The sequence below is a fragment of the Echinops telfairi genome, unplaced genomic scaffold (assembly GCF_000313985.2).
Source record: "Echinops telfairi isolate 266 unplaced genomic scaffold, ASM31398v2 ScPeMD7_31;HRSCAF=116, whole genome shotgun sequence".
Taxonomy (NCBI): domain Eukaryota; kingdom Metazoa; phylum Chordata; class Mammalia; order Afrosoricida; family Tenrecidae; genus Echinops; species Echinops telfairi.
Genome location: NW_022103928.1, coordinates 61,635,166 through 61,663,003, shown reverse-complemented (window position 1 = coordinate 61,663,003; position 27,838 = coordinate 61,635,166). Strand labels below are relative to the sequence as shown.

Genomic DNA, 27,838 nt, shown 5'->3' with positions numbered 1-27,838 from the left:
CCCCCCCCCCCAGCCTTGGGAAAATAGACCCTGGCTTCTGGATCGCGGACAGGCCTTTCTGTTCTTGTCCTGAAACCACACACTGGAAGCACAACCAAGAGTAAGGCTGGCAGGAATCTGGGGCAAGGGAAACACGATTCCTTCCGTGAGCCCCTGAGTTTCCCCAAAGCCTGAAAAGACGGCAAGTGAAAACTTGAGGGAGAAAGTGGAGTGGAAGCACTTCACCCTTCAGTGAGAACAGAGGGCTGACAGGGAAGACAAACAGACGTTTAGAAAGTGACAAGAGACCACGGAATGCAGATTGCAGGGGGACAAAGCAGGCGGGCTGCTGTGCGGCTTCAAGTTCTTGACGAGAAACTTAATTGACTGGGTCCTCGAGAAAGGCACTCAGTTCCCAGTTCATAGCCACCCCTCAGGCTGTGGGCCGGTTCTCCCTGCCCTGAGGCAGGGAGACAGACGGGAGGAGAGACCAGACGTCTGCTGTGATGTGCTGGGCACCGGCCATCAGGGACAAGCTGTGCACACAGGCCGCACTGCATGGTAGAGGAGTTTACCCACATCCCAAAGAAAGGGGACCCAACAGAATGCACACAGTATAGGGCAGTACCATGGGCGTCACTTGTAAGTCAAATGTTGCGGAAGGCCACCCACCCACGGCTGCAGCAGGGCATGGGCAGGGAGCTGCCAGAGGCTCAGGCCAGATTCAGAGGAGGACGTGGGACAAGGGGTATCAATCAAGAAGCGGGTATGTGAACCGAACAAGGGAATGCCAAATGGTTTGGGTTCAGGAAAGGAGTGCATCTCACCACGCTTACTTCAAGCTGTCTGCGGAGCAAATAACCCGAGAAGCTGGATGATATGCCGAAGAGTGTGGCACCAGGATTGGAGGAAGGCTGATGAACAACCGCGTGCAATATACACACAACACAACTCTGGTTGCTGGAAGTGAGGAGGACTTGGAGCACTTGCTGATGAAGAGCAAAGATTGCAGCCTCCAGTCTGGCCAACAACCCCACGCAAGAAGACCCAGTCCTCACACCCGGACCGGCAGGGGACATCGTGATGAATGGAGAAAAGGTTGAAGTTGTCAAGGATTTTGATTTGCTTGAATCAAGGGCAATTGCTCACAGAAGCAGCAGTCAAGAGATCAAGTGCTGCGTGGCGTCGGGTGAATCTGCTGCACAGACCACTTTGGAGTGGAAAAGCAAGGCTGTCACGCTGAGGTCTTAGGGGCCCTTGACCAGAGCCAGGGGATTGTCAACCCCCTCATCTGCATGTGAAAGTGGGAAATTGAATAAGTAAGACCAAAGGAATATCCATGTGTTTGAATTGTGTGCTGGTGAAGAATACTCGGGACACGTTGTCTCCAGTCCCTGGAGAAGGACATCATGCTTGGTACGGCGAGGGACAGCGGAAGAGAGGACGGGGCTGGACAAATGGACTAACAGATAGGCTGCAGCAATGGGCCGGCACACAGGAACTATGGTGAGGGTGGGGCAGGCAGGAGTGGGCAGGGCTTCCTTCTGTTGCGCACAGGGTCATGATGAGTCAGGGCCATCCCGGTGGCATCGAACAACCACTGACCACCAGACACAGCCTAAAGAGGAGCCAGAGCAGCCAGAGGTCACCCCACTGGCCGATGACAGAAGCGTGCCCCTAACTCAGCTCTCAATGCCAGACCCACAACACTATGCCCCCCCCTCACCTAAATACAGGTGGCAGTATCTTAGCTCAGCAAGACCCAGGTAGCCCTCCACAGTGTGCTCTCCCTGCACACAGCCACTCCGTACCCCATCATTGCACAAGCGTTCGCTGAGTGCTTACTGGGTGCCGGGTGCTTACTGGGTGCCATTCTAGGGGCTGGCGCTGTAACCAAAGAAACAAACCATCTGCCCCTGTGAGGCCCGTGCATGTGCGTGGAGCCTGGCGATGTAAAATGAACCCAGCCTGAGACGCTGATCTGCGATGCAGAGAAAAGCAAGGCATGGGGTTCTGCAGGGGGTGGGGGAGCATTTCATCAGCAGGAAGACCTCCCGGGAAGGCACGTGTCGGGGGGCCATAATCTTTTAGATTTCCAAGACAGACGGTTTCCACCCCTTCTCTTTTGCCCCCACAGCTGCCCCGTGAGGGGGATTTCATCCCCCTCTGACAGCTGAATGCACTGCTGGCAATCTCCTCCCCTCACAGCAAGCCTGCAGGGCAGAGCAGAATGTTCCACACCGTTCCTGACACTGCAAACCTTACAGGCACTGCCGGCCTCATCGTTTCCCTGTGGAACAAGGGGTGGGTTTGCAATTGGTTGCCCCTGCTTAGCCCATTGTACCACCAGGGCTCTTGAAACGGCTCCAAGACCACAAGAGAACGTGGGAGCAACTTTGTCCGCCTCTCAGCGTCTCTGCAGTTCTCAGGCTCGCTGAGCCAAGCAGAGGGCCCTTGGCAACGTGCTCCTGACACAGGCCCCCTTCTGCCCTCCAACCACTTTGAAGCCCAACCCCGGCCACAGGCCCAGGAGAGGCCAGGAGGGTCTGGACCCCAAGGGGTGATTGGGACCCAGAAGTGTGCACCAGCTGGCACGCCCTGGGTGCTCCTTTAGAAATGTAAGTGGCTGAGCAAATAGGCATGTCTGAGGCCCTTGTAAGCTGCAGGGAATGGAGCTGCCCCCTGTGCGTGGGAACAGCTAGCAGCTCTGGGTTCAGAGAGGCTGCAGGGCTTCCCTGGGTCTGTTAGGTAGGAAGAAACAGGGACAGGGGGGTTGACCCCACATGCCTGAAGGCCCCCTGCAGGAGGCTGGAGGAGAACAAGGCAAGCCTTAGCCAGCCATAAAGACTCCTGGGCATGAGCCAATTCGATCCCAAACCAGGTGGGCAGTATACCTGGGAGGCCCAAACTAGGCCCAGGTGGGCTTAATTCAGCCAATGGGGTCAACCAATACCTTTGATCGCGCCTCCCAGGCAGAGGTCTCAAATACCTTGACCACAAGACCGCTGTGTGAGGAACAGAAGGATTTCTCTTAAGTTGTCTCCCCAAAATATATGCCAGACTTAGCTTGAGAATAACTGTTCATTAGGCAGCGAAAATAGGTCAGAGGTTATTCTCCTTAACATCAGCCATCTAGAGCGGCCAGACTGTATAGTCTGACTCACCCCAAATAGGGCCCATTCCTTTCTGTAATTGTTCCCTTGAAGCAGTGCCCAAAGGCAAGCCCGGGACCACTCTAAGATGACTAGGTCATCCCCCTCCTGTTGCTTGTATTGCCTATGTTACAACCCCTCTCTATGACGTAGGTTGTTGTGAATTGTATTGCCCCTTTCTGTGATGTATGACTCTGTAATCAGATCCCCCTAAAGTGATATGATGCGTGGTTAGCAATCAATAATAAGGCTCCCTGGTTCTCGGAGAGGGTGGCTGGCCGAGGGTGGCTGAGGAAGGAAGGCTGCTCCCCTGAGGGCGATGGATGGGAGGGCCGCTCCTGTGAGGGAGGCGGCTCCTGCTCTGGCAGCCCGGTTCCCCCCACCCCTGCGAGGACCACCAAGCGGGGCGGAGGTGAGCAATGCTACCATGTAATGTCTGACTGTATTATTGTATTATCTCTCATGCTCTTGATGACTTTAATATAATGCTTATATATCTCAACCGTACAATTGTGCATTACTGAACCCAGAAGTAGTATTACTGAACCAGTGAGTTCAAGCAGCCGGTGGGGCTGGCACCCCACGCACCACTGAGTCACTTTTAATTTAATACTACAGCTGCCCTTCTTCTTCACCCTTCAGCTCCTGTCCTGTGCCTGCTCGGCTGTGCCGCTGTCTCTCTGGCCTCAGACTTCCACGTGCGGGTGTGCAGTAGCAAGAGGTGGCCCGTGCTCAGTGACTATAAAACCCAAAGCTTCTTCTGTCCTTGATAAAAACCCACTTGGATCACAGACCAGGCTTCAGAGTGAATTCTTTCTCTTGTGAAGCCAAGACCAAGGTCTTTTCCACTTGAGAAATCTAACAGGCTCATCATCATGTGGTGGGATGCATGTGGGAGGAAGCACCCTGGAGACTCCTCCCCTGCTGACCCAGACGTGCACCACACTTCCGGCCCCAAGCCTGTGTGCAGGGGAGAAAAACGCCTACGCAGTGCCCAGGGTCCTCCCTGGGGCCCCCGGTCAGGGGATCCCAGGAGCTGAGGCCTGGTACCCGGTTCAAAGCCATTCCTCTCGGGGAGCATCAATCCACACAATCACTGGCAGCCCACCCCTCTGAAGGCAAGGTCTAGTCTCACAGGACTTGCCACTTAGACCATCACCCATTGCTATGCCAGTCTCAACTGCCCAGCCCCACCTCTGCCTTCATGTGGAGAAGGCAGGCCAGGTGAGGAGACCCGAGAGGGTTGTGCCACAAGATAGCTGCTGCTCCCACACTTTACTCTGCTGAAGATGGAGCCTGTACTCTTCCCTGTACGCTGGAAATACTTGGGGGGGGATGTGTGTCATGTGACTGCAGACTTCTGGGTGGCACAATCCAATCCACGGTATGACAAGAGCCAAACCATGGCAGAATTCAAACTAGAATCCAGTCTGTGACAGAGCATGACCCAAACCAGAATTATGTCTGTGGCAGGACATGATCTTCGCCAGCCAATTGTCACCGTGGCTGTACGAGGATCCCTGGAGGTAGAGCGGTTATGCATTGGGCTGCGATCCGCATGGTCGGCAGTTCGAAACCACCAGCAGCTCCTCAGGAGAAAGACTGAACTTTCCGTGCTGGGCAACAGTTCCAGTCTCAGAAACCCATGTTTGCTTTGAAGTCAGCATCGACCCGATGGCAGCAAGGTTGGGTGGTTTTTGGTTTTGGGGGAGAGAGTGGCTTTCTAGGGACACACACACTCTTCCTGGCCCCCACTGATCAAGAACCCGACGCAGTTGCCCCAGACTCAACCCTGACTCGCGTGCGAGTCACTCTGCTTTGCCAGGCGTGCTACGGCTGGTGTCCTGGAAGTCGGTCTCCGGACCTCCCTGCTCAGCCCCAGGCATAGACGTGAGCCTCCAACCACGCAATAATCTCTGTGTCTGCGTCATTGCTGGCGCCTCCAAAGCACTGGTACACAGAATGCACAAAACCCAAAGAAGCGAGTTGTACTTTGGAGGTTTTCAGCTTTCTGTTGAAACAGAACATTTTCTTGAAAAAAGAAAACAAAACAAACAATGAAGCAAAAATAGCTCCGGTTCTTATTCGCCCAGTCACCACATATTGAGCAGCTCCTAGGCACCAGGTACGGACGGAGCCAAGAGTCGCTCGGCAGACACAACCCTGGCCACGGCACAGCAGACGTGGGCCTTGCTTCCAACCTGCCCTCGCCCGGCCCACATGTTGAGAACCACAGCTCTCACCCCCAGACCCATCCCTGGGCTCTGCGAGATACTCCCTTTGCTGCCCAACTGGGCAGGTATGCGTTTGCTTCCCCCATGGCTGGAACAGAATGTAAGCGGGGCGGGGCGGGCGCAGGGGGATTGGGTCCTGCTCGCCGCTGACTCCGCGGGACCCCAGGTCATCTTCTCTGCAGTGCAGCCCTGAGCAACTGCCCAGGGATTCGGTAGGGGACGCTGAACACGTCAGACATGCGCACGTGTAATTGTGCATGTGTGCTGAGCTGTAAATATGAAATGCGCCTCATCGGGAAATCAGTGCTGGGGCAGCGGGGTGTGGGCCGTCAGGAAAGATGTGCCCAAGGAAGGATATTTTCACCGAGCCCTAGAGGAAGAGCAATGCTAGTCGGGCAAAAGTGGAGACGCAGGCTGTGCGGAGGCACTGAGGCGGAGGGGAGCAGAGCCATGGGCTGGGCCAGAAGCCACACCTGGATGGAACTGAGCCCCCAAAGGGATTTCAGCAAAGAGCTGTCCATCAGATTCACGCTTGGAAAACTACGCAGAGTGTTGCCAGATAGGAAAGGGTGGGGGCCAGGAGGGAGGTGGACAGGGAGTCATTTGGGGAAGGCTGATTGGGAGACTGCTGCCATTGTCCAAGTGGGAGATCATGGTGGCCTGCCTAGCCTGCAGAGGTGGACAGAAACACAGAAGGTTCAGCCCACCAGCCACTGGCCCCTCGGAAGGGGCCCCATGGCAGGAAACCATTCCCTTTTGTGGGGGTGGGGGGCAGGTAAGCACTGATGTGGCAGGCCTGAAGTCGCTCTCACACGGACTGCTTGCTGGGAGGCACCTTGGCTGGTGTTTGGGAGCTTGGTTCTTTGAACGCTCCCTGTGGTCTGGAGTACGGTGCTGGGCAAGCCCTGCACTGAAGAGCAAGGATGTCCCTCCGAAGATAAGACAGTACAACCAAAGAAACCCCTTCCAACACCAGCTCAGTGCACCGTCCACTCCTTCAAGTGGGCGCTCCACAGAAACGTCTTGCTGATGGGCACTGGCCCGGTCCCCAAGGTCCTAATGAAGGTGAGGGACCCTGGGACAACTGGGCACAGCTCAGTGGGGGACTGCCACTGCCGGGCTCTCCCTTTGTGCTTGGGGCAGATGCAGGTGTGACCGTGTGCCTGTGTGCATATTGCATGTGTGTGTCTCTGTATGCATGGGGCTGTGTCTCGATGTACCTGTGTGTGTCTATGTGTGCCTGTGTGTGTCTCTGTGTGCCTCTGTGTGTCTCTGTGTGCCTGTGTGTGTCTCTGTGTGCATGTGTATGTGACTCTGTGTGCCTGTGTGTGCCTCTGTGTGCATGTGTATGTGACTCTGTGTGCCTGTGCGTGTGTCTCTCTGTGTCTGTGTGTGCCTCTGTGTGCATGTGTGGGATTTTAAGAACACTGATGTTCACGGAGGTTTCCCAAACCTTTCTGAGAGCAGGTTCGCCTCCAAAGTTTCTTCAAAACAAAGATGCCCGGGGCCACCTCTAACACGCCCCCAAAACCAAACGCACTGCCCTGGACTTAACGACAACCCAAAGCACCCTGTAGAACTGCCTCTGTGGGTCTCTAAGACTGGAGCTCCCAGCGGAAGTAGAGAGCCCCGTCTTTCTTCCAAGGAATGGCTCATGATTCGGAACTGCTGACCCTGTGTTTAGCAGCCTAACTGGTACCCACTGTACCCCCAGAGCTCACTTCTAATTCACTGAACCTAAATTCTCCAGGTCTGGGCCCAGAATCTTCCTTTTAAACAAGCACCGGGGACGGGGGTGGTCAGCTAGGCTGTCACACCTCTCACTGATGCTCAGACCGTATGGCCAACGATCTTGGAGATCAGAGCGAAAGAGGCCCCGGAGCAGAGGCGAGAACGGGAGCTGGATCAGGGCAGAGCCCGGGGCCTAAAAGAACCCCTGGGCCGTGATGGAGGAAATAGGTTTTCCGAACGTGCTTCTTCAACTGAGCCTTTGCCGCTGGAGGCTGGAGGCCAGCCATCAAGAGCTAATTTCCTTCTTCCCAGGGACTCTGCCTGCATCTCAGGATGTTGCCACCAGGTATGAGGGAATGCTCTGAGCCCCACAGGCAAACGGGCAGGCTCCTCACTGCACGGCACACAGAGAACCCACCTGCCACTTTAATTCACCAGAAAGAGCCTGGTCTGCAATGCACAAACCAGCGCCCCACACAGTCTCCACCCAGGCCCCAACAGGGCGGCCAGAGCCACGGTGGCCACAGACGGGAAATCGCACACAAGCCTCGGGTTTGCTTTGAACCTGCTATACATAGATTCCGTCTACCAGTGCACGCTCAACCTAACATTCATTGTGATGATTATTTTTAATTTTACTTCAACGAAACACAGGCAACTACATTGGCCACTTTTGCACACATGAGGTCTTTGTGAGTTGGAAGGATCACTAGAGCAATGCTCGGTTTATGTGTTTTCCTATTAGCACCGGATCCCTTTTCAGGTTAAAAACAAAATAAAAAGCCTACTTTAAGTCTTTTTTAAAGTGTGCATTCAGTGACCTGAACTACACTCACCATGTTGTACACCCAGCACCACCATTCAAATATGAAACATTTTCTTTGCCCTCCACACCCTCAGGGTCTCCTTCAGCGCTAGCCCCGCGCTCCCCACTTCTCCCAGGCCGGTGACCACCAGGAGGCGCTGGCCTCCGCCTGGCATTTGCCTGTTCTAGGGAGTTCGTGTAAATGGATCACACAACATCTGTCCTGACTATTTCACTCACCATCATGCTCCTGAGCCTCAGCCACATGGGAGGCTACATCAGTATGCCACGCCTCTTCATGGGGGCGTTCATATTTTATTATAAGCATGTTGCATCCTGTTCATCTCTGGCTTCCTTTGAGTATGAAGATTCATCTGTCCCTGCCCCCACTCACGCATCGTGGGGTAAGATATTTTGCCCATTGGGAGGACCTGGGCACTTTTAACAGACACCGATGCCTGAACCCCCTGTGAGCCCCTGCCCACCCCACCCCCACCCCAGAGAGTGTGGGTTGCAGTCTGGGCATTGGGACTTGGAAAAGCACCTCCCCCCCCCCCTTCCAAGATTACTCGAGCACATAGCCACGGTTGCAAAGCTTCTAGGCCAGGCACATGCCTTGGTTTGATTCTGCCATCTCACCCTCTCCTTGACGGTCCACCACGCTCACCATGGTGGAATACCAGACACTCTTCAGAGGAGCCACAGTGGCCCAGCGGTTATGAGTTGGCAGTTCCAGCAACTCCTCAGGAGAAATATTGCACTTCTTACTCCCATTCCACAGAGATGGTCTCAGAAACCCACAGGAGGTCGCTCTGAGTCAGCACCAACTGGATCCCTGCCCCACCACAGCCAAGCCCATTCATCTCCCACAAAGAACCAGCTTCTCTCAGGGAGCCGACCCCTCCCAGGGCCCCATGATCTTAGATGGCAAAAAGAACTATCTCTCTTCCCTTTAACCTTCGACTGAAATTTAGCATTTAGTAAGGACATTATGAATGTAGGTGACAAGCCACAGTTCTGTTTGTCCTATAAAAGGTATACAACAATTCCAACTAGTCTCCTAATGCTCACACTGAAACCCACTGCCATTGAGTTAATGCTGGCTCTCAGTGACCCCCTGTGGGCTTCTGAGACTGCAGCTTTATGGGAGTAGAAAGTCCCGTCTTCCCACCACAGAGCTGCTGCTGGTTTTGAACTGCCGACCACACAAGACGGCAGCCCGATGCGTAACCACCAGGCCACCAGGGCTGCGCATTTTCATCACGCACTGTAGGTAATCTTGAACTGTCATTGATACTCATTTCCAGGCCTGTGATGAGGAAACCCATATATTACCGTGTCACCGCTTGGCACAATGTCTTGGTCACTGTGTTTCAACAGAGATGAAATTCATCTTATGCACTCAAAATTATTCTGCCAAGGAGGTATCTGCAGGTTTCTGGCAGCCAAGCAGCCCTCATTGACCACACAGCCACGCAGGGGCCGGCCCAGGCCAGGCAGGCACCTCGGTCCCTGGTAAGCAGCTCTTACCTGTGGGTCGGAGAGTCGGGAGAGGTCAGGGTACAGGTAGAACTTAATGCCTTCGGAGGCTCCAGGCAGCGTCACCCCTCGGATCAGGAGGATCAGAAGCATGACGTAAGGGAACGTGGCAGTAACATAGACCACCTGCCAGGGGAAAAGAGGGCAGAATCAGCGAGGGGAAATGGAGGCAGACTGGGCGGCAAGTGTCAGGCACAAAGGCAGAGGGCCTGCCCCTATGGCCTGCTCTCCCTTCTCGCTGCAGCCCACTCCCCTCTCCGGGGCTGCTGCTTCTCTAGCTTCCAGTGGGCACCTCTCATGTTCCCAGCACAGAGCGTGGGGCCAGGAAGTTGGGACCACGGCCCACAGAGAGCAATAGGTACTCCATCACAACACATTGCCCACCTAGCTGAGACGGTCACTTCACGAAGGAACGGACCCGCCTCCATGGAGGGTCTTCCACCGCCTGTGGCTTCCCTCTCTGCGAGAGCTGGTCATGGCCCACGTCTGGCTCAGCGATCACTCCAGGCCACGGCCCGGGCTGGAATACATCCTTGCTTGGAAGGACCTCCGGCAATCACAGCCAGAGATGGGCTGGGCTGGGCATGGGCTTAGGGATGGGGTGTGGTCAGGCAGGAGGACGAGGGAGGGTGGCATGGGGTGTCTCAGGGCTAGGAGGGAAGAGAGGAGAGGCCAGGAAAGGGGCGGAGGAGGGGGGCCATCTGGGGGCATCCAAGGGCCACCAGCATCCACTGGGAAACCTTTCAGGGCAGGCTTCTTGGAGGGAAGGGGTTCGACAGAGGAGCTGAGAAAGCCCTTTCAGCCTATGGATCCCACGTGAGCAAGGAGACAGTGAAAGAAACAAACACCTTCCCTGGACTTCGCTGCCCGAGAGCAACTAAGGAGCACATGCCAGTGGCCTCCCAGCCTGCAGGGGCTCCTGGCCTGGGGCTTGTGAGGTGTGCGGCAGCGGGCTGGATGCAGGGCTCCCCCATTCCTGGTTCTCTTTCTCGGCTGCCATCACTTGGCCCTCTCCTCTCTGCCTGTGCTGTGTGCAGATGTAGATGGTGCCTGAGCGCCGTGAGGCTTCCGGACCTTCTCCAATCCTTCCTGTCTCAAGTCCTCCCGTCCCATCTAGCCACTCACGCTTTCCAGCCCAGGGCTCCGTCCCCCGCGCTCCAGTCTTTGCCGACACCCCGAGTTCACTCCTTACTTCCTTTGCTTGCTCACCAAGCATCCAAGCCACATCTACGTCCAGTGCTTAGCTGAGGAATGAACCCTGGTCTAGGAATTCCTGCTTCCAGAGGCTCCCTGGCAGGCAGAGAAGACGGACTCGCAATGAGGGGGAGCGAGTGGAGAGGACGTGTGCACAGCACAGAGAGCGCACAGACACAGGAGCAGCTGCGGAAGTCAGCGGAGACGTGCCAGAGAAGGTGACGCAGGTGGGACCTTCCAGGATAGGTAGGAACGTACACGCCAGCCCTCTAGTCTGTTCCCACTCAGAGGCGTCCTGGAAAGTGTTCTCAAGTTTCCAGGAAACCACTTTCCAGGGAAAGGGTTTTTTATGGGAGCAGACAGACTCATCTTTCCCCCAGACCCGGACAATGGAATGGAAGGAAGCAGGAGACAAACACACCCCTGCTTTACAGAAGGTGACACCTGTGCATGCTGCAATAGTACATGTTGAGATCTAGTAAGAATGCAATGAGATCTTGTAATAAAATAGGCACTTTGCAGGTTGTAATAAAGTGGGCTCATTTGTTGGGCACTTTACACACTAGACTTTCGTTCTCCTCTTTTTATAGAGGAGAATATCGGGAACCAGGGAGACCAGGTAACGTGCCCACAACCACCCAGCCGATGAACGGTGATGTGGGATTCTCTCACGAATAACTTCAAGTCCATGCGTCCAACCATGAGGCGAGGCACTCTGCACTGTTGACAGCGGGGCAAGCTCAGTGCTACATTCTCCATTTCAGAGATGAGAATAAGTCCCCCAAAGGGCTTTAAACCCTGTTCTCCAAACTAGGGAATACAAGCCAGCGGTGGTGCTGCATCCAGTGGCCAGCCACTACCTTCAGTCCACTAGCCACTCTGCCCCACCTTTCTCAGTATTCCACCTTCCAAAACATCCATCCACTCAAGCAATACTTCATGGGATCAATACAAACAATCCCTTACTGCCAGGTATCTATAATCCAGAATAGCTGACCACAAATCAGGGAGGCAATAACCAAAGAAGAGGCTGGAGGTCAAGAAGGACTGATGCTTCCTGCCCGAAGAGCCGGACGTGCTGTCCAGCCTCCGGTCACCCTTAGCACCACGGGGAGACCCGAGGGCACGTGGTCTTCAGCATGGCACGGCGTCATCTGCAGGCTCGACTCCTGGTGCTCCCCCAGGCTCGGGTCTCCCACAAGCTGCATTCGGGCTGTACATCTGCGGCCTCCCTTGTCTAATGTGGCTCACGTTCCCCTGGCCCGCACGGCAGCTCTGGAAAGTCCAGGACCTCACCTGCCCCAGATCCATAATTCTGGAGTGGACAACGGAAAAGCATAGATAGTTATCACCAGCGGGACCACCATGAAGTCACCAAACCTGCTTGTCAGGCTCTGCCTGGCCGGTGTGGAGTAGCCTGGGCCGCTTGTAACCCGGCCAAAGGCACCAGCATTAATCCCCAGGTATCATATACAGCAGATTGTTCTTCAACCACAGGGTGGCATGAGTTATTAAGTACTATAATTATTTTCGACCTGGGAAGACATCGACATGGGTGCTCTGTTCCTCTATGATATTTAGGAAAGCTACACCTGCCCTCACTTGTCTACATGACTTCATGTGTGCATGCCTTACCCAGAGGCCACAGGGCAGACAGGGGAGGCTGCACAAATGAACCACCACCGCCTCACCTCCCCAAGCAGGCAGGCTTCAGATAAACCATGTGCAGACTGAGGTTCCAGTGCTGCAAGTCAGGGGGTACAAAAGGTGACTTAGGGGAGTCCTTACGCAATGCACCAAGGGGAGGGTAGCATGAAGCTTGGAAATATGAAGGCGAGGACACCTTGCTCCTGTCACCTGCTTGCTCAGCATTCCTTAAAAGCCACTTCTGATCTATGTCCACCCCTGCCCAGGCCTGGCACCGCATGTTATCTTTAACGCGTTCCAAGGGCAGACTGTTGAAATGGAATAGAAGCCTGCAGATCTTGCTCACAGGTGACTGCACTACATGACAAGCATGCTGGTTTGCACACCTCCTGCGCTCGCACCAGACATCACTAGCTGCTCACAGCACTCTCTGCAGCTGAGCCTCTAGGCCAGGTTCCAAGCAGCCCCTATACCCCACTGGGATGTAGTCCACCTACTTGCCGGCCTTGATCTAGTCCAAGGGTGGCAAACTGTAGCCCTTGACCCATAAAGGCTCTTTTGGGACTTCCATGTGACTCTGAAGTAAAACTGGCACTTTTGAAAGGATATTGCTCAGATCGTGGTGATTTCCCTTGTTCGTAAAAACTTATCAATGGCCCTCGAATAACTTTTAAATTGTTGGGAGGGACAGGATTGGCTCTTCCATCTCGAAAGTTTGCCGAGCCCTGCCCTAGTCCATCTCCCATGCACACACTCGGCCTCTCCTGTCGGTCCTCCATACTCCAACCAGGGTGGTGGGACCCAGGCTTTGCCCTTGAAGGAGCATGTAGAAGAGACGCCCGGGCCATGAGATGCTACTCTCACACAAGAGGTGACGCAGGACAAGGAGGCTACAGTGACAGGCTGATGAAGTGCGTCTGAGTGTCTCTGAGGAGGGATTGAGCCGGGGCTCCAAGGACAAGCAGGGGTGGTGGAGGCTGAGTCAGGCAGGGAGAGCAAGGAATTAGACTAAGAGGTGGACCCAGGCACAGATGCGAGGAAAGGGTGTCGCCCTGGGACACGGGGGAAGGAGTGTCCAGGTTACCATCCCATGACACTCAGCCTTACCCGGTCCTTACTTCCCATACCCTATTGGGGACCAGGCCCTGCGGACACCGCTCCATCGACATCCTCACACCGGGTGCCCATTCACGCTGCCACTGTGGGTGCTTGGCCACCTTGGTCCCGGCCACAGAGAGAAGACAGATACACTCCCCACTGCAGAGGGACATATTGGGCTTGGGAGTCAGGTGGCTTGTGGTTCAAATCCTGCCTCCTCTGTGGGACCTGGCCTGGTCCGCCCTCTTCCAGCCACTGAGCTCTGGAGCCAGTTCGTGGGACCACTGCAGGTTCCCTCCGGCTCCCTTGTCTTTTTGAATGCCTCCCTCTGTCTGCCCGGACCAACTCTAGCTTCTCAGCACCTGAGGGTGCTGTCAGGGTGGCCCTCATGGCATCGGAAGACTTCCCACAGGCAGGGATCCTGCTTCCACCGGCAAGAAACCACTGTTCCCTCCACTGTGTGGACCTGGGAGCCAAGACTCAGAGCATCCATTCGAAGTGTGTCTGTCTTGCTACGGGACCTTTCCTTTCAACCTAGATGCCGCCCTGTCTGCCCAGGACTTGCTGAGAGGACAGCAGGCCAGGTGTGCCCTGACCCCATCCCGCATTCTTCAACCCGCCAGCCCTGTCTGCATGCACCAGCATTAACAGCCTCTCCCCGACCCACATCCCTACTGCCTTGTCCATGTAGGAGTCCTGAAAAGTGAACTTCTACAGGGAAGGGACTTTTCCCCCTAAACCATTTTATTAGCAGCTAATCCAGATATCCTATCATTCTATCGTTCAATCACATCACGCAGTACTGCACAATTGCTACCACAATCAGTTTCAAAACATCTCCTTCCTTCTTGAACTCCTTGGCATCGGCTCCCCTGCACCGCCCCCCACCTCCACTACTGTACGCCAGGAGCTCACATTCCAGTTGCTGCTCTATAGGTTCCTCGATCCTGGGTCTCATATACCGAGAACCAGACAAACCCGAGACCAAGGGCCAAGAAGACCACCCACGACGACAACACACAACAGAGATGACCCCAAGAGGAAAACAGAAAACATTAAGATGCAGATCCGCCCAAAGTACATCTGAGGGAAGATCAAGTGAAGGGTTTTAACCGCTCAAGTCAGACGTATCATTTTAATCTACAACAATTGTCTCTCCAATAGCCTCTGTCTGATCACCAAGTCAATTCCCATCCCTCAATTATGGTTAGAGCAGCAGTTCTCAACCTGTGGGTCGCGACCCCTTTCAGAGTGGAATGACCCTTTCACAGGAGTTGCCCGATTCATAACAGTAGCAACATGACAGTGATGAAGCAGCAACGAAGATAATCTTATGGTTGAGGGTCACGACCACATGAGTAACCGTATGAAAGGGTCGTGGCATTAGGAAGGTTGAGAACCACTGGGTTAGAAGGAGATCCTCGGAGGTTTATTCCCCGTGTAGAGCCTGCAAATGTGCGTTGGGCTTCCACTGCTACCCCCGGCCCAAGTCCCACAGGGCAGGGACTGCTGTGTTGTCCTTCCCTGATTCAACTCGGTGCCCGGAACAGTGGAGGGTCCATCCGAGTAGTGCAGGTGGCACTGCGCACACCCTGGCTGGTGGGGGCATGACACTGGTCTCAGTGGAACATCATGGGGTTGTCCATCATGGGGTTCAGCAGGCCTTTCTTCTGGGGTGCCCCTGGGAAGAAGGGGTCAGCATTTGCACCTCCCAGGAGCTCAAAAGAAGTATTAGGCTGATGCTTGCTGAGGGAAGACAAGACCAGCAGGGCTGAGCTCAGAGCTGGGAGGCTGGTCCCGGGTCTCTAGACCACCAGGCTGCAGGCTCCGGGCCTGTGAGCAGCTGGGATGGAGAAAATCAAATCAGGTTGGAATAGGGCGGCTTACCGATGAAGGAGACCCCGAAGGATGTGACCTTAAAAGACAGGCCAGACCTGGAGGGGAGGGGCATCAGCAAGGAAGTTCAGGGGCACAGTGTTCCAGACAGCGTTGTGTCCCCAAAGTCCAGCCATCTGAGGCCTAGGACTCGTCTGGGGGGCAGTGGCTGGGCTGCGAATTCTGCTAAATGATGGGGGCCACAAGGGTCTGGCAAGGTAGCAGCAGGCCTCTGTCCACCGAGGCCCCATCTGTGGGGTCCCCTGTCAGACCTCCAGGCCGGAGACCAGAGCAGACTTCCCAGACACCGCCCCCCTGTGAAGGAAAGTGTTTCTCCTATTGTTTAATTTCCTTTCAGCAGGTCAAGTCCTTCTGAATAGAAAGGTTAGCACAATTGCCGGTAATTATACCATATCCTGTTTTAATTGACTCTAATTGCTCATTTGCATATCAATGCTGGAATGGTGGGGTGTTGTTCCCCCTCCTTCTAGGTCAGAGCCCATTATCCCATAGCAGGGAGATTGTCCCAGCAGTGCAGAGGGGCCACCCCTCCCCCGGCTCTCTGACAATGGGGTCCCTGGGGAGACTGAGTGCTATTGACAAGATATTTGGGGAAGCTGGGTGGTGTGGGAGCCAGAACCCAGGGCAGCAGGCTCAGAGAACTCAACATGGTAGGCCACCTGGCAGGCTAGAGCCCCTCTATCCTCTGGACTGGCATGTTACCATCCACCAAGGGGCAGGGCCAGACACACACATCACTTTCTGTCTTGCTTATTCGCTATCCTCTGGCAACCCATATACTTGGTTACCTTCCGTAAATACTCTGACAAAGAAGCACCCGTATCTCTTCCCAGGAACAGAAGGGAGGGGCAAGAAGGAACATGTTGGCGTGCACTGAATGTGGCAAGCCCCTCCTCCACAGAGGGTCTCTGTGTTTCAAAGCCAGACCAGCAGAGGCGGGGAGCCCATGCAAGCCAGCCCTCACCCACCCCTCCTCCCGCTGACTCAGGAAACGGTTTCCTCATCCATGCAGCCGATGTTATAGAATCTGGGGCTGGCAGTCCCCGGGGGTGCAGGGGGCAGGGGGGATGCAAATGGCCTTGGTTGCTGACCAGAGGATGGAGGCTTGAGATCCCCCAGAGGTGTCCCACAGAAAAGGCCTGGTGTGTACCCACCCAGGGATCAGCTGCTGAAACCCGGCAAGATGTGTGTCCGGCTGGGGCACACGCAGGTCTCCACGCATTGGAGTGGACCTGATGTCCCTCTGAACCTTCCTCTGGGGTCACGTGTCACTAAAGGCACCCGCAGACTGTAAGTGGAAGGTCTCCCATCACGCTTCCCAGGAGAAGTCAGCACCACCCTTTTCAAAAGCCAGGCTCCCTGGAACTATCCAGGGTCCTGACACTGCTTTGGGTGATGGCTACCCCGGGGCCTCAGAAGCAGCTGCCCTTAATTCCAAGGCCTTTTATGTAGGGCCTATAACTGCACGGTGGCGCTCTGACAGCGGTGAGCTAGGCTGCTAGTGTCAAGGTTAGTGGTTCAAGTCCACCGGCTGTTCCTTGAGGCTGTTCCCGTGATGATTCAAAGTTTCAGAAACCCTATCATTGCCACAGTCAGAATTAGCCCCACAGCAGGGGGTTGGTGGCACTGTGGGTTAGGTATCATGCTGTTAATCCCAAGGTCATTGGTTCTAATCCACTAGCTACTCCTCAGCAGAAAGACGAGACTGCTTGATCCTGTAAAGATTTATAGTCTTAAACCTGTAAAGATTTATAGTCTTAAAAATCCTACTCCATGGTCAACGGCCATGGGTTGGGTTGGGTCTGTAACTGTATTTCATACCATTTGAATAGGCTGAATCGCCATTTGAAACCTCCTCGCCCACCCCCCAGGATTAAAGAGGGACACAACTTCCCAGAGTGCACAATACTTGTAAGTGATCTAGTAGGCTTTCTCTGCCCCCTGCACGGGGTGGCCCTGGTTCCCTCAAACCTACCTTCCTGCCTTCAACCTTCCACTGTCAGCTCCTGTCTGCCCCCTGGCCAAGGCTGCCGCGTGCCTGACTCTTGGCAGCAACTCAGCATCTCCTCTTCCCCAGCCCAGGAAACGGGGGTGACTCAGCTCCTCCCCCAAACGGCATCCTAGCTCATCCGGCCTCCGTGTCTGGGGCACGGCTGCTCTTCCCATAGGGCTGCAAGTCCAACCACTGGTGATTTCATCTGATTCGCAACAATTTTTTCCTTTTATTTTTTCTTTTCAGAGACCAGGATTTGGGTTCCCAGGCATGAATGCTGGAGCGGTCTCAAAGCATGGGCACAAAGACATGGATCGTTGGGAACAAGATTCTAGGAGAACGCTGACCGCTGGGAGGCAGGCCCGCAGGCTCGTTTCACCTGGTCACAGACTTTACCTGCGTTAGAGGTGGTGCTCAGAGATGGGCGTGGAGATGCAACCTAAACTCCCTACCTGATTTAAAGTAACCCAGTCCTGAGTATGTGGAGTAAGTATGCATCCCTTCAAGGAGGTAATCGTATCTTAACAGCACTGTGATGCTCTCATGGAGATGTCTTCTTGTGAACTGTGAGCTTCAGCCCACACAAGAAGCCCTTATCTGAGGCTGGGGACAGGACCAGGTCCTAGCGCCGTTCTTCTAGCGTGGCATACTCCTGAGCTCTCCCCTGATGTCTGCTTTCTCCTCTTCTGCAGCAAGGCAACCGCCTACTTGTCGGCTGGACTCACTGCTGCCTGGAATCAAGACAGTTACCAGCCTTCATTGCAGCTGGGCCAACAGGATGCCAACACAGGAGGCACATACAACCACTAGGTCTTATTTTTAAGGGGGAGACATGTATCTGAAGGAAGACAAATTCCCAAACCATCTTTGATCGTGTCACTGAGGACAATGCCCCAGGGAAGGCTAAGCAAGAGGACAGATGTCTGGGGCTCCAAATCCAACCAGTTTGTGCCTGGCCCGTAGGGGCAGAGGGATAAACTGCCTTCTGAAGCGTCTGCTCTTTGAGATCCCTGTTATAAAGCATCGAGCACTACCACCCAGTCATGATCCCAAATCTGTCTCCTTCCTCCTGAAGTGAAGCCTGAACCAGGAAGAGGGCTTTCAGGACATCCCGAAAATCCGAAAGGTAGACCCTAGGGGGCAATCATCCTTTCGTCCCTATTCAACCAGGAATAGAGTCAGGAGGTCTCCAGAAAGTACTAGTCAGTTATAACAGACCCGACAAAGATACTCCTCCTTTCACCTGTTCTGATAAGAGCTTCTAAGGGGTCAAGTTTGGTGTGAACTCCATCACTGATGGAAAGGTTCACACCTTTATAAGGTGGGTTCGAAGCCCTCTAGGTCCTTCTGGCAGCTCGGTTACAAGGTCACAATGCAGAGCACAGGACACATGACATTGCTCAATAATTGGAAGAACTGTCATCCCTTTGGCTGTCTGTCACTGGATCAACAAGCCAGGCTCCTTCAACTTGGCGAGTGAACAGAGGGACAGCTATCCCGAGTTCAAGACTGCAGACAGAGAGGCGCGGGACAGCCCAGCATCTTCTCGCTGTGGGGGCAGGTGGCTGGTCTTCTAACACCCTGAGGAGGGTCTCCTCACGGAGGTGTGGGCTGGCTGGTCATGGAGAAGGAGCAGAAGGACAGCTGTCAGAGGCGAGCATTCCTAGCAGCTGGCTGGGGAAGCTGAATGAACAGACCACAAGGGAGGGGCACTCAGACACCCTGCGGAGCGGGAGCAGCCAGACCTTCAAGGACAGGGGTGGGGCTGGGCAGGGAGAAAGAGTCTGCTAGAGGGCTGCTGGAGATGAACACCCTCCCTGGAACCCGACTCCAGCCAGTAGTTCAAGGGCAGGCAGGACTCAGATGGCATGGGAGCAACCATGCCAGGAGGGAAACTGCCCCACCGGCCTCCCAAGATGGTCAGTCTCCAAAGAAACAGACCTCCACTTCCTCCTTTGGAGCAGCTGGTGGGTTTGAACCACAGGTCTTTTTGATAGCAGTCAAGCATCTCAACCGCTATGCCATGAGGGCTCCTTAGGCGGCAATTGGATCAGGACGAAATACAACTTAAAAGGAGAGAAGCCAAACCAAACTTGGCGGCCAGCGAGTCTGTGCCGACTCACAGTGACTCCGTGGGTCTCTGAGACTGTTGCTGTTGACAAGGGTAGAAAGCCTTTCTTTCTACCCAAGGAGCCCCTGGTGTTTTTGAATTGCCCACCATACTGTACTAAAGGGACATCCAGGCGTTGACCATGGCACCACAGACACAGCTATGCAGAGGTGAGACTTGTCTGGTGACCTCTGGGGATGCCGAGGGCAGAGAATCTCACCATCCTTTGTGCAGCACCAGGAGCCGGGCAAGGGAGGAGCAGGGCCCCCCACCAAGGGCACAAGCGTGCCAGGGTGTGGGGAAACACTGCAGTGATTGCTCAGATACTGACCCCAAAATACTGCTGCCTGGGTCCCACAGGTCACAGGAGAAGGACTGGTTCATCAGGCACGGGTGTCTTTGGGGCTTGGGGATTGGAGCAGGGAAGCAGACCTCTTAGGGTCCAGAGGATGGTCCTCTTTCTTATTTCTGATGGCTGGGCCCAAGAGGAACATCAACACCAGGGCTCTTTCCAACCCCAGGACAGTTCCTGAGCAGCAGGGACACCTGGCTGGAAGCAAGGGGCTTCAGAGGGGACAGGACTCTGTTCAGGTGAAACAGAGGCCCCAGAGACAGCCACGAACAGGGAGACTAAGGTATCCTGTCTGCGTTCCATGCTTTGTTCTTATGAGATCCGATCCCATCACTATGTCAGGAGCTGTGGTCCTGACCACAGCTTTGCACCAACGTGGAAACTGAGTTTTTGGCCCCAGTCACACAGCCCAAGCACGGCTCAGATCCAGGGGACCCGAAGCCTGCACCCATAACCAGAGCACAGCCCTTGGGGAATGCGCCACCCTTTCTGATTCGACCTGTTCATCTCGCATCCTGCCTGCTGGAACACGGGGCACACCCAGCCTCGGCCACTTCCTGCCTCTGTGAGTGACCGCAGGCCAGGCACTCTCTGACCAGGTCTCAGAAGACAGCACGTCTTCTGTGTGATGGAGGCGAGACTGCCTGGGATTAGCTCAGCCCACTGAGCTGTGCTCTTTGTCCAGGAAGCTGGGCAGGAGCTCTCACCCCTTGAGCTAATGGTCAGAATAACGGTGATGTCCACACTGCCCTTGGCTTCCTCCTCCCACTTGGTGCTTATTTCAGCCTCTCTCTTAATACAGTCTGCTGTGGATCCATCTGTCTGGGCCTGTAGGCTGGCAGGTAAGGACTGTATGAGCGTTTCTCCTTCAGCCGTACACCGAGCTAGCTGACCTCGATCAGGACAAAAGATCACAAGCCCACGTGCGTCACAGGCCTTCCACTTAAGAGGCTGCATTCTCATTTAAGCTTTGTTGCCTGAGCATAAAGAACTTCTGTTGAATTGGATTTCCCCAATGGCTAGCTACTGACCCTGCTGTGTGGCAGGCCCTGTGCTGGGTGGGCTCTGGGGCAAGTTGATGGATGAACCGGGTGTCTCCCCTCAAAGAGCAAAGTGACAGGCATGGGATGGACCATTGGGTGGACGGCAACAGGGAAGTCCAGGGATAGGCAGAAGGAGGGAGTCAGGGGGCGAGGGGTCTCCTTTAAAGCTCCAACAGCAGAGCTTTAAAGGAGAGGAGGGACTATATGTTGTCCTTGATCTTAGAATGTACTAGGCAGAAAAACACCTCACAGCAAGAGATCTCTTGGCACAGAGCAGGTGGAGCCCTACAGCCCGGGAATTGCCCCCTGCGGGGAGGAATAGGCAGTGTGTGCGTGTGTGGAGGGGGCAGGGAGGCCAGGCCCCCGGGTGGCAAGCCCTTTACATCACAGCCGCTGTTCCTAAGATGGCTGATCCTAGTGCAGATCCATGTCCACAGAACCGCTAACGCATCGTGGGCGAGTGGCTGGTCTCGTGGTTAAGCCTATTTCATGGTGAATTAAAATCAGCTAGGGATTAGTGCCGTTGGTTTTTACAGGGTCCTCCATAAAGACCGCAAACACCAAAAGCACCTTGAACTTAAATGAACTGGGAGACCTAACGGCTCCACGCAGCGAGTGCCCGGTGGGGCGCAGACTGGCATCCGGGCCATATTGACACCAGGAACACACTCTCACCACCTCGGCTCGTCCTACTTTAAAGCCGGTCCATCGCTCCTGGTGTCTCCATGGCGACCAGGGCCGCCACTAAAACACACGCTCCCCAGGCAGGGGTGGGGGTGCTGTGGATACATTTTGCACACTCTTCAACCAGGGGGGTGAGAGGGTGGAGCAGAGAGGACAGCAGGGCCCTGAGGGGCCGCACCTGCAGCAGGAAGAGCACAGAGCTGTCTGTATCCCAAAAGCATCACGTGCTCTCCACAGCAGACCTGGCCCTATCCAGCCCTCTGCTCAGGCCCGGGGCTCTCCTGGGCCCTTCCCTGGGTGGTGGGTGGGGGGTGTTGTCTGAAGCAACACGAGGTCACCCAGGCTCCCTGTGCCTGTCACAGCCCGTTCCTTCCAACACAGCTTCATTTCCTACACTTGCTTCCTGCTCAGCGATGGCAACCTGGCTTCTGCCTCCACCCCTCTACTGAGGAGTTTCCCAGTGCCCCCCACACACACACACATACACGCCACAAACCCGATGCCCCCCATCAATTCCAGCTCACAGGAGCCCTGTGGGACACGATCGATCCAACCCACTCGGTGTCCAAGGCTGCAATCCTGACAGTGAGGGAAGTGAGGCTTTCCACCCTCCCACAGAGAGTTCCCGTCTGGGAAACCCACAGGGCCGTTCTCCTCTGTCCCAAAGGGCCGCTGCAAGGAGCCAGAATCATCATCGCTACTGCTCCACCCTTCCCCCAGCACAGGATACCAGGCCCCACTTGGTGGGAACTGTTTCCCTGGCGAGGGGTTTGAGGGAATGGCTGGCTGGTCCCGCTCCACCTCCCGCCTTTGCAGCTTTAAACACTGCTGCTCTGGCTCCACATTAGAAGCTCCTGGTCTCCTGCCTCCGCTCCCGGTGAGTTCTGGAGCAATTCCGTAGGTTTCTATGTTCACTCCCTTACTGAAGCGTCACACCATCAAGCAATCAGCCGGGATGGGGGTCTAGAACCTGTGAGCTTCCAGGCATTAGGCGTGTGCCGAGCAGCAGGCTCAATTCCCAGTCTGTGGAATTCCTCCAGGAGAGCCAGGCTGGATTCCTAATCTGTGGAATTCTTCCCGGGGTGGAGCCACCTCCTGCCTGCCAGCAGAAACTTAGGTGTGGCCGGGATGGCAGACTCTGCGGGGCAAGATGGATTCAAAGGGCAGGCCTGGAGAGTGAGCAGTGTGAACCTGACAGGGGGGGTTCAGGGGGGCCGGCGGGCGGGGGCAGTGTCTGTGTATGACTGTGGGGACCGTCCAGGACGGAGCAACCCTTGATTTGCTTGTGTGTGAGGCTGACCATGAGCTGGAGCCAATAGGATGTGCCAGGTGCCATGATAGGCCCAGGGGACCAAAGGGACAGGAGCAGCTGCCATGGTCCTGCTCCCAGCATTTGCTTGTTCCCTGCAGACTTCCATGAGGCTGCCCCAAAGCCCTCCTTGGCCCGCTCCACCCACACCTCGCCCACCATGGGCTCCTGCGTTTCCAGACCCCTCCCTGTGATTCTGGAGCCACCTGAGTCTCCCCCCCTCTCTCGAAGCCCAGCAGGGCATTTCAGACCCATAGTCTCAAACCCCCTCGTGTAGATGCTTAAGGAGCCCTTGGCTGCTAACTGAGAGGTTGGCAGTTTGAACCCACCAGCCACACAATGGAACAAAAGATGAGGCAGTCCGCTCCCAGAATGTCAGTGCCCGCGGGAAGCAACAAAGCCCATGTGGACGAAGCACACCAGCCTGTGCGACCAAGAGGTGTCCATCGACGGGGAGAGGAATCAGAAGTTCAACAAGCAACCAAATCGACGTGAAGGGGCGCGGATGTAGTAGAGACCCAAACCCACTTGTAAGATAATAAATGGGGCAGTCCCTCTCAGAAGGGCCACAAGGAAGGGATGATCAATCCAGGGTGTGGCATAGCACGGAGGAACCACATAACTATCCACGAGTTCTCTAATATTTCCTTCCCTTACCATTAAGGCTGTTATTTGTCTTACCTCATTAATCATGTTAGATTTACGCATGTTCATTTGTATATTTAAGATTGTTTGGTACATGAAAGTCAAGATAGAGAACCCTTCCGAAACAGTAACAGGAGTAATGGTTCCCTGAGGGTACGGGAAGGTGGGGAGGGGGAAGGGAAGGGGGAGCTGATAGCATTGATGACTGTATAGCCCCACTGGACAGGATCAAACAACAGAATTGTATGTGAATGGATGTATTAGATTGTGTAAGATATGGCACACACAAACACTATTATAGGGGAAAAAAAGGTTCCTAGGGCGTTATGGTGGAGGAGGGAGGGGATGAAAGGGAGTTGATATCAAGGAGTTGGAGAAGAAAGAACATGTTTTGAAACTTACTGTAGCAGCAATTGTACAATACTGCTTGATGTGCTTGAACTACAGGCTGTTATGATAGTTGTAAGAGCTCCCGATAAAATGATTTAAAGAGAGAGAGAGGAGAGGAATGCAAGGCCCCCAATCCCTCCGGGGAAGTTCTGCTCGGCCTCTGGGGGCATGGTGAGTTGGGATTGACTCACCAGCAAAGGGCAGCTTTGAGTTTGCATTTGCTCAGATTTCATACAGACACTGAAACGGCACAAGCCCCTTCTTAGATGATGGTGCCCCCGCATGATGGCCTCCGGAGAACCATACATCCAGGCCCCACTGCCTCCAGGCCCTTCACCCAGGGAAGCTATGCTTATCGAAGGGTGGTGGGGCACTCTCAGCAGACAGGCCAGTGCACCTCAGGCATGGCCATTGTCCAGCTGTCAGCACAAGCTTGCGAGGTTGGGATGCTCAAGGTTAGCACAGACGCCTCGATGCCTGCATGGTGGATGAGTTTCAGCGGAGCTTCCAGACTAAGGCAGACCAGAAAGAAATACCTGGGGGCCTACTTCTAAAATTCAGCCAATAGAACCCAACGGACTCCCCAGTCTGGGTGGTGGCACAGGACCAGGCTGTGTTTCTGCCTGGCGGGGGGAGTGGGGGGTGTCACAGATCTTGAGACACCCACAGCCCACACCCTCTTCTTGTGGTAATCTCTGCCCAGGGGCTCCCCACCTCCCCCTGGCTTTCCTCCATTTCTCTGACAATACCCAAGTTCAGGGGCAGCTTCCTTCTCCTCTGAGCCCCCTGGATGCTAGTGTCCCCACATTCCAGCTGTCCTCCATGACAATCCCTCCCTGAGCCTCCTGCCCATTTCCAGAGCCTCCTATTTCCAGAGCCTCGGTGCCCCCATTCCCAACATGCAGGCTTTCAGACTCCTCAGGATTTCTGAACCCAGGGACGTGACTGAGCACCATGGCCAGCCGTCAGGCCAGGGTGACAGGCACCACCTCCATTGCGGATCAGCACTTAGGCGAGGCCCACATGCACATCCACACGTTGGTCCATGCACCCGGCCCGCTCCATCACGTTCTCAGTGCCTGGCAGACCAGCTCTCTGTATGACCAGTACTTTTACCAGCACTTAGGTCTCACATCACACCACTTGATTGTTCCCACCTGTTCCCCACCACAATCCATTTCAGAAGACCCACTGCTCATATGGATGCCCTGCTAGCACTCCTTCCCCTCCACCTCCCCGGCTGTGCCCCTGAATAATTCTTCATCAAGTCCCTGCCTCCATAGATTTCACTCTCCTGGGTTTCCTGTACTGAAAATCATACAAAACACAAGCAGGCAAGCAAACACACAGCCTAACCACAATGACAAAGCAAACCCTCAGTGGAGAAGCAAGCAGAAAATCCTGAAAGACAGAAGCAACTTCAGACTGGGTCAAAGGGGAGATCGGATGATGGGAAGTACACCTTCACCTGACTGCATCTGCCACCCACGATTTTACAGGGCTCTGTCTGACGGCGAGACTGCTCCCATCCTCGGGCCGCCATCACGGGGGCTCACCGGAGGGGCCTGGTTTGCGTGCTGCACGTGGACCTTGGGCTTCCACCCTCATCTACAGCTGGCTGCAGACCAGTGTTCGGATTTGGTTTTGTCATTTATAACCCTCGTCCCTAGGCAATAGCTAGGGCACTGCCTTGCCTGTCTCGGGCTTTCTCCAGCTTCCATCTCAGAGGGCAAAGGTGGCGTCACAAGGTCCTTATCACACTCTGGGGGGCGGCCTTGCGAGCAGCTGGAGGAGCCCAGCGCAGGGCCTACGTTCCTGGCAGTGGGCTGATGAGAGTGAGCACCTGCCCCCCAGGTGGGGGCACTATGATGAACCCCCTGCTGGGCCAGGCATCATGGTGGCACGACGTCACCAGGGTTCCAAAGAGCCTGACTGAAGAGCCAACTGCCCTCTGGGCTCCTGTTCTCCCAGGGTTCTAGCTCATCGCCCACAGCGGCCGTGCAGCACGAAGACAGGCAGCAGTCGCGGCAGCACGCGCCTCCTCTCCCCACGTACGACCCTGGTCAGAGCCTTAGATGGCTCCTCACTGCCCCCAGCACCTTAGGCTGGCCCTCATCCTTCACTTCCTGTCCTCACCCTGTCTCTGAGTTTGAGCCTCTCCGCCTGGCTGGCCTTCAGGGTGCGCTTCAAACCCCGCCTGTGCAGGCAGCGTTCTGTGGCCGCCCCAGGCCAGTTTCTTCCCTCTCTGGGTCCAGCAGCAGGCTGGGCAGCGCAGGTGCTGCTGTTACTGGCCGAGAGCGGACACGATGCACCTGGCTCATCATCTTCAGGAGTGTGACTCCGCTCCGCCTGCCCCACCGGGCTGAGAGCCCCGTCGCAGGCAGGAGAAGGGACAAGCAGTGACAGCTGCATGCTTGCCGAGTGACAGGCATCATCAAGCGCTGCCACAACCCAGTGAGGCGAGCGTCCCCAGTGCAGGGGAAGAGACAGCTGGCACTGCACTGGGCACAGAGCGAGGGCAGTCCAGGGCTGCCCAGCTCTCAGGGAGGAAGCCTGGGGTCAGACCTCTGGCTTGTTCATGCTTACGTCACCCACCAGCAGTGGTGACACACAGTATGGCCTCAGTCAGGTTGACTAGTGAGGTAGAGGGAGGTATCCAACACTTACTGAAGGCTGGGTGTGGACCAGCGGGACAGGCCTGGGTCCACCTACACACACACACACACACACACACACACACACACACACACTCTCCAGTTGTGTGATCCCGTACACCGTGCCTCGGGGTCTCTATTTGTCAACGGGCTCGCTAATTCTCTTGGAGAGTCTGCCGTGAAGACTAAAGAACACGGGTAGGGTCCCAAGGCCAGGGTCTGGCTGGCACACAGTAGGTGCTTAGCTCAAGGGGAGGACTGAACATTGAAGCTGATCTGCCTACCTTCCTTCCCCCACCCCTGGTCCCCTTCTCTCTGCAACCTCCCTTTGTCTCCATCCTCAGATGGGGGCCTTGCACCCAAAGCCGTGCACGCAGGATCACCCGTTTCCATCCACCCTCCCTCACTTTCCACTCCTCACTGCCAGGCCAGGTTTCCCCTTACCCAGGGGCCTTGGTGATGCAGAGGCTGAAGCACTTGGCGGCGGCCAACTATGGCTGGCAGTTTGAAGAGAGAGACGTGGCACTGTGCTTCTGTGGAGATGGCAGGCGTAGCAGCCCCACAGGGCGCTTCTCCTCTGTCCTGCAGGGGGCCACTCGGGGTTGGATTGGGCAGCCCCAGCAGTAGGAGGGGGCCTCCCTTGAAGTGGAAGGTGGTGGTGGGTGGCTGCCAGGGGGCCCTGGGGCATTTCTACCCGTTGGTCACACAGGTGCCAGGCACGTGCCGAGCAGTCTGGCTCCTGTGGTATCTTTGAGTCAATCAACAAGTGACCACCCTGGCGGAGCCCTGTTCCCGGAGTCCCTGACAGAGCGGGCACGCTCAGGCAGCTCAGAGGAGGGGGAGGTAGGGAGGGAATTGGGGGGGGGGACACAGAGCGAGGGGCTTGTAGTCACTGCTTCTGCCCCCAGGTTCATGCTCTCCCAGGGCTCCCTCACTTCCACAGCCCCCCACTCCTCCAGCCCAGCTGCCTCTGCTTCCCAGACACCTTCCCCTCCAGGAACAAGGCTGCCACCCGCTGCTGTTTCGTAACTGCTTGTTGACTCACCTGGACACCTGTTTGGAGCTTATGTTTGCCAGCCCTGGCAGAGGGCAGGGGACAGAGTGTATGCTTAATCCATATTTGCTTCGCGGGCTAAAGCACCTCCCTGGGCCCACAGACCTGGAAGCCGGGCAAAAACAGGAGGCAGAGCCGGACACAGGTCGGACACTGCTGCCCTATGAGCAGCACAGTGTATTAAGAGATGCCGGGAAGGCTTCCTGGGGGCAGCTACAGCAGGGCAAGGCAGGGACCCATGACACAGACCCTGGAGATGGGACATTGGCCCAGGGTACCCCGGGCCCCCCTGCCATACAGTTGATTCCTGCTCACAGCGACCCTGTTTG

General features: G+C 55.5%; 1 protein-coding gene across 1 annotated transcript in view; it reads right to left on the bottom strand.

Moving 5' to 3' along the window:
- The window catches only part of SLC6A11 (solute carrier family 6 member 11), a 134,042-nt gene that overhangs the window by 56,879 nt on the left and 49,325 nt on the right, over positions 1–27,838 (bottom strand). The window contains exon 6 of the mRNA XM_004702237.2: positions 9,432–9,566. Within this exon, the coding sequence (XP_004702294.1) occupies positions 9,432–9,566 (135 nt within the window). The remainder of the gene's footprint in view (positions 1–9,431; positions 9,567–27,838) is intronic.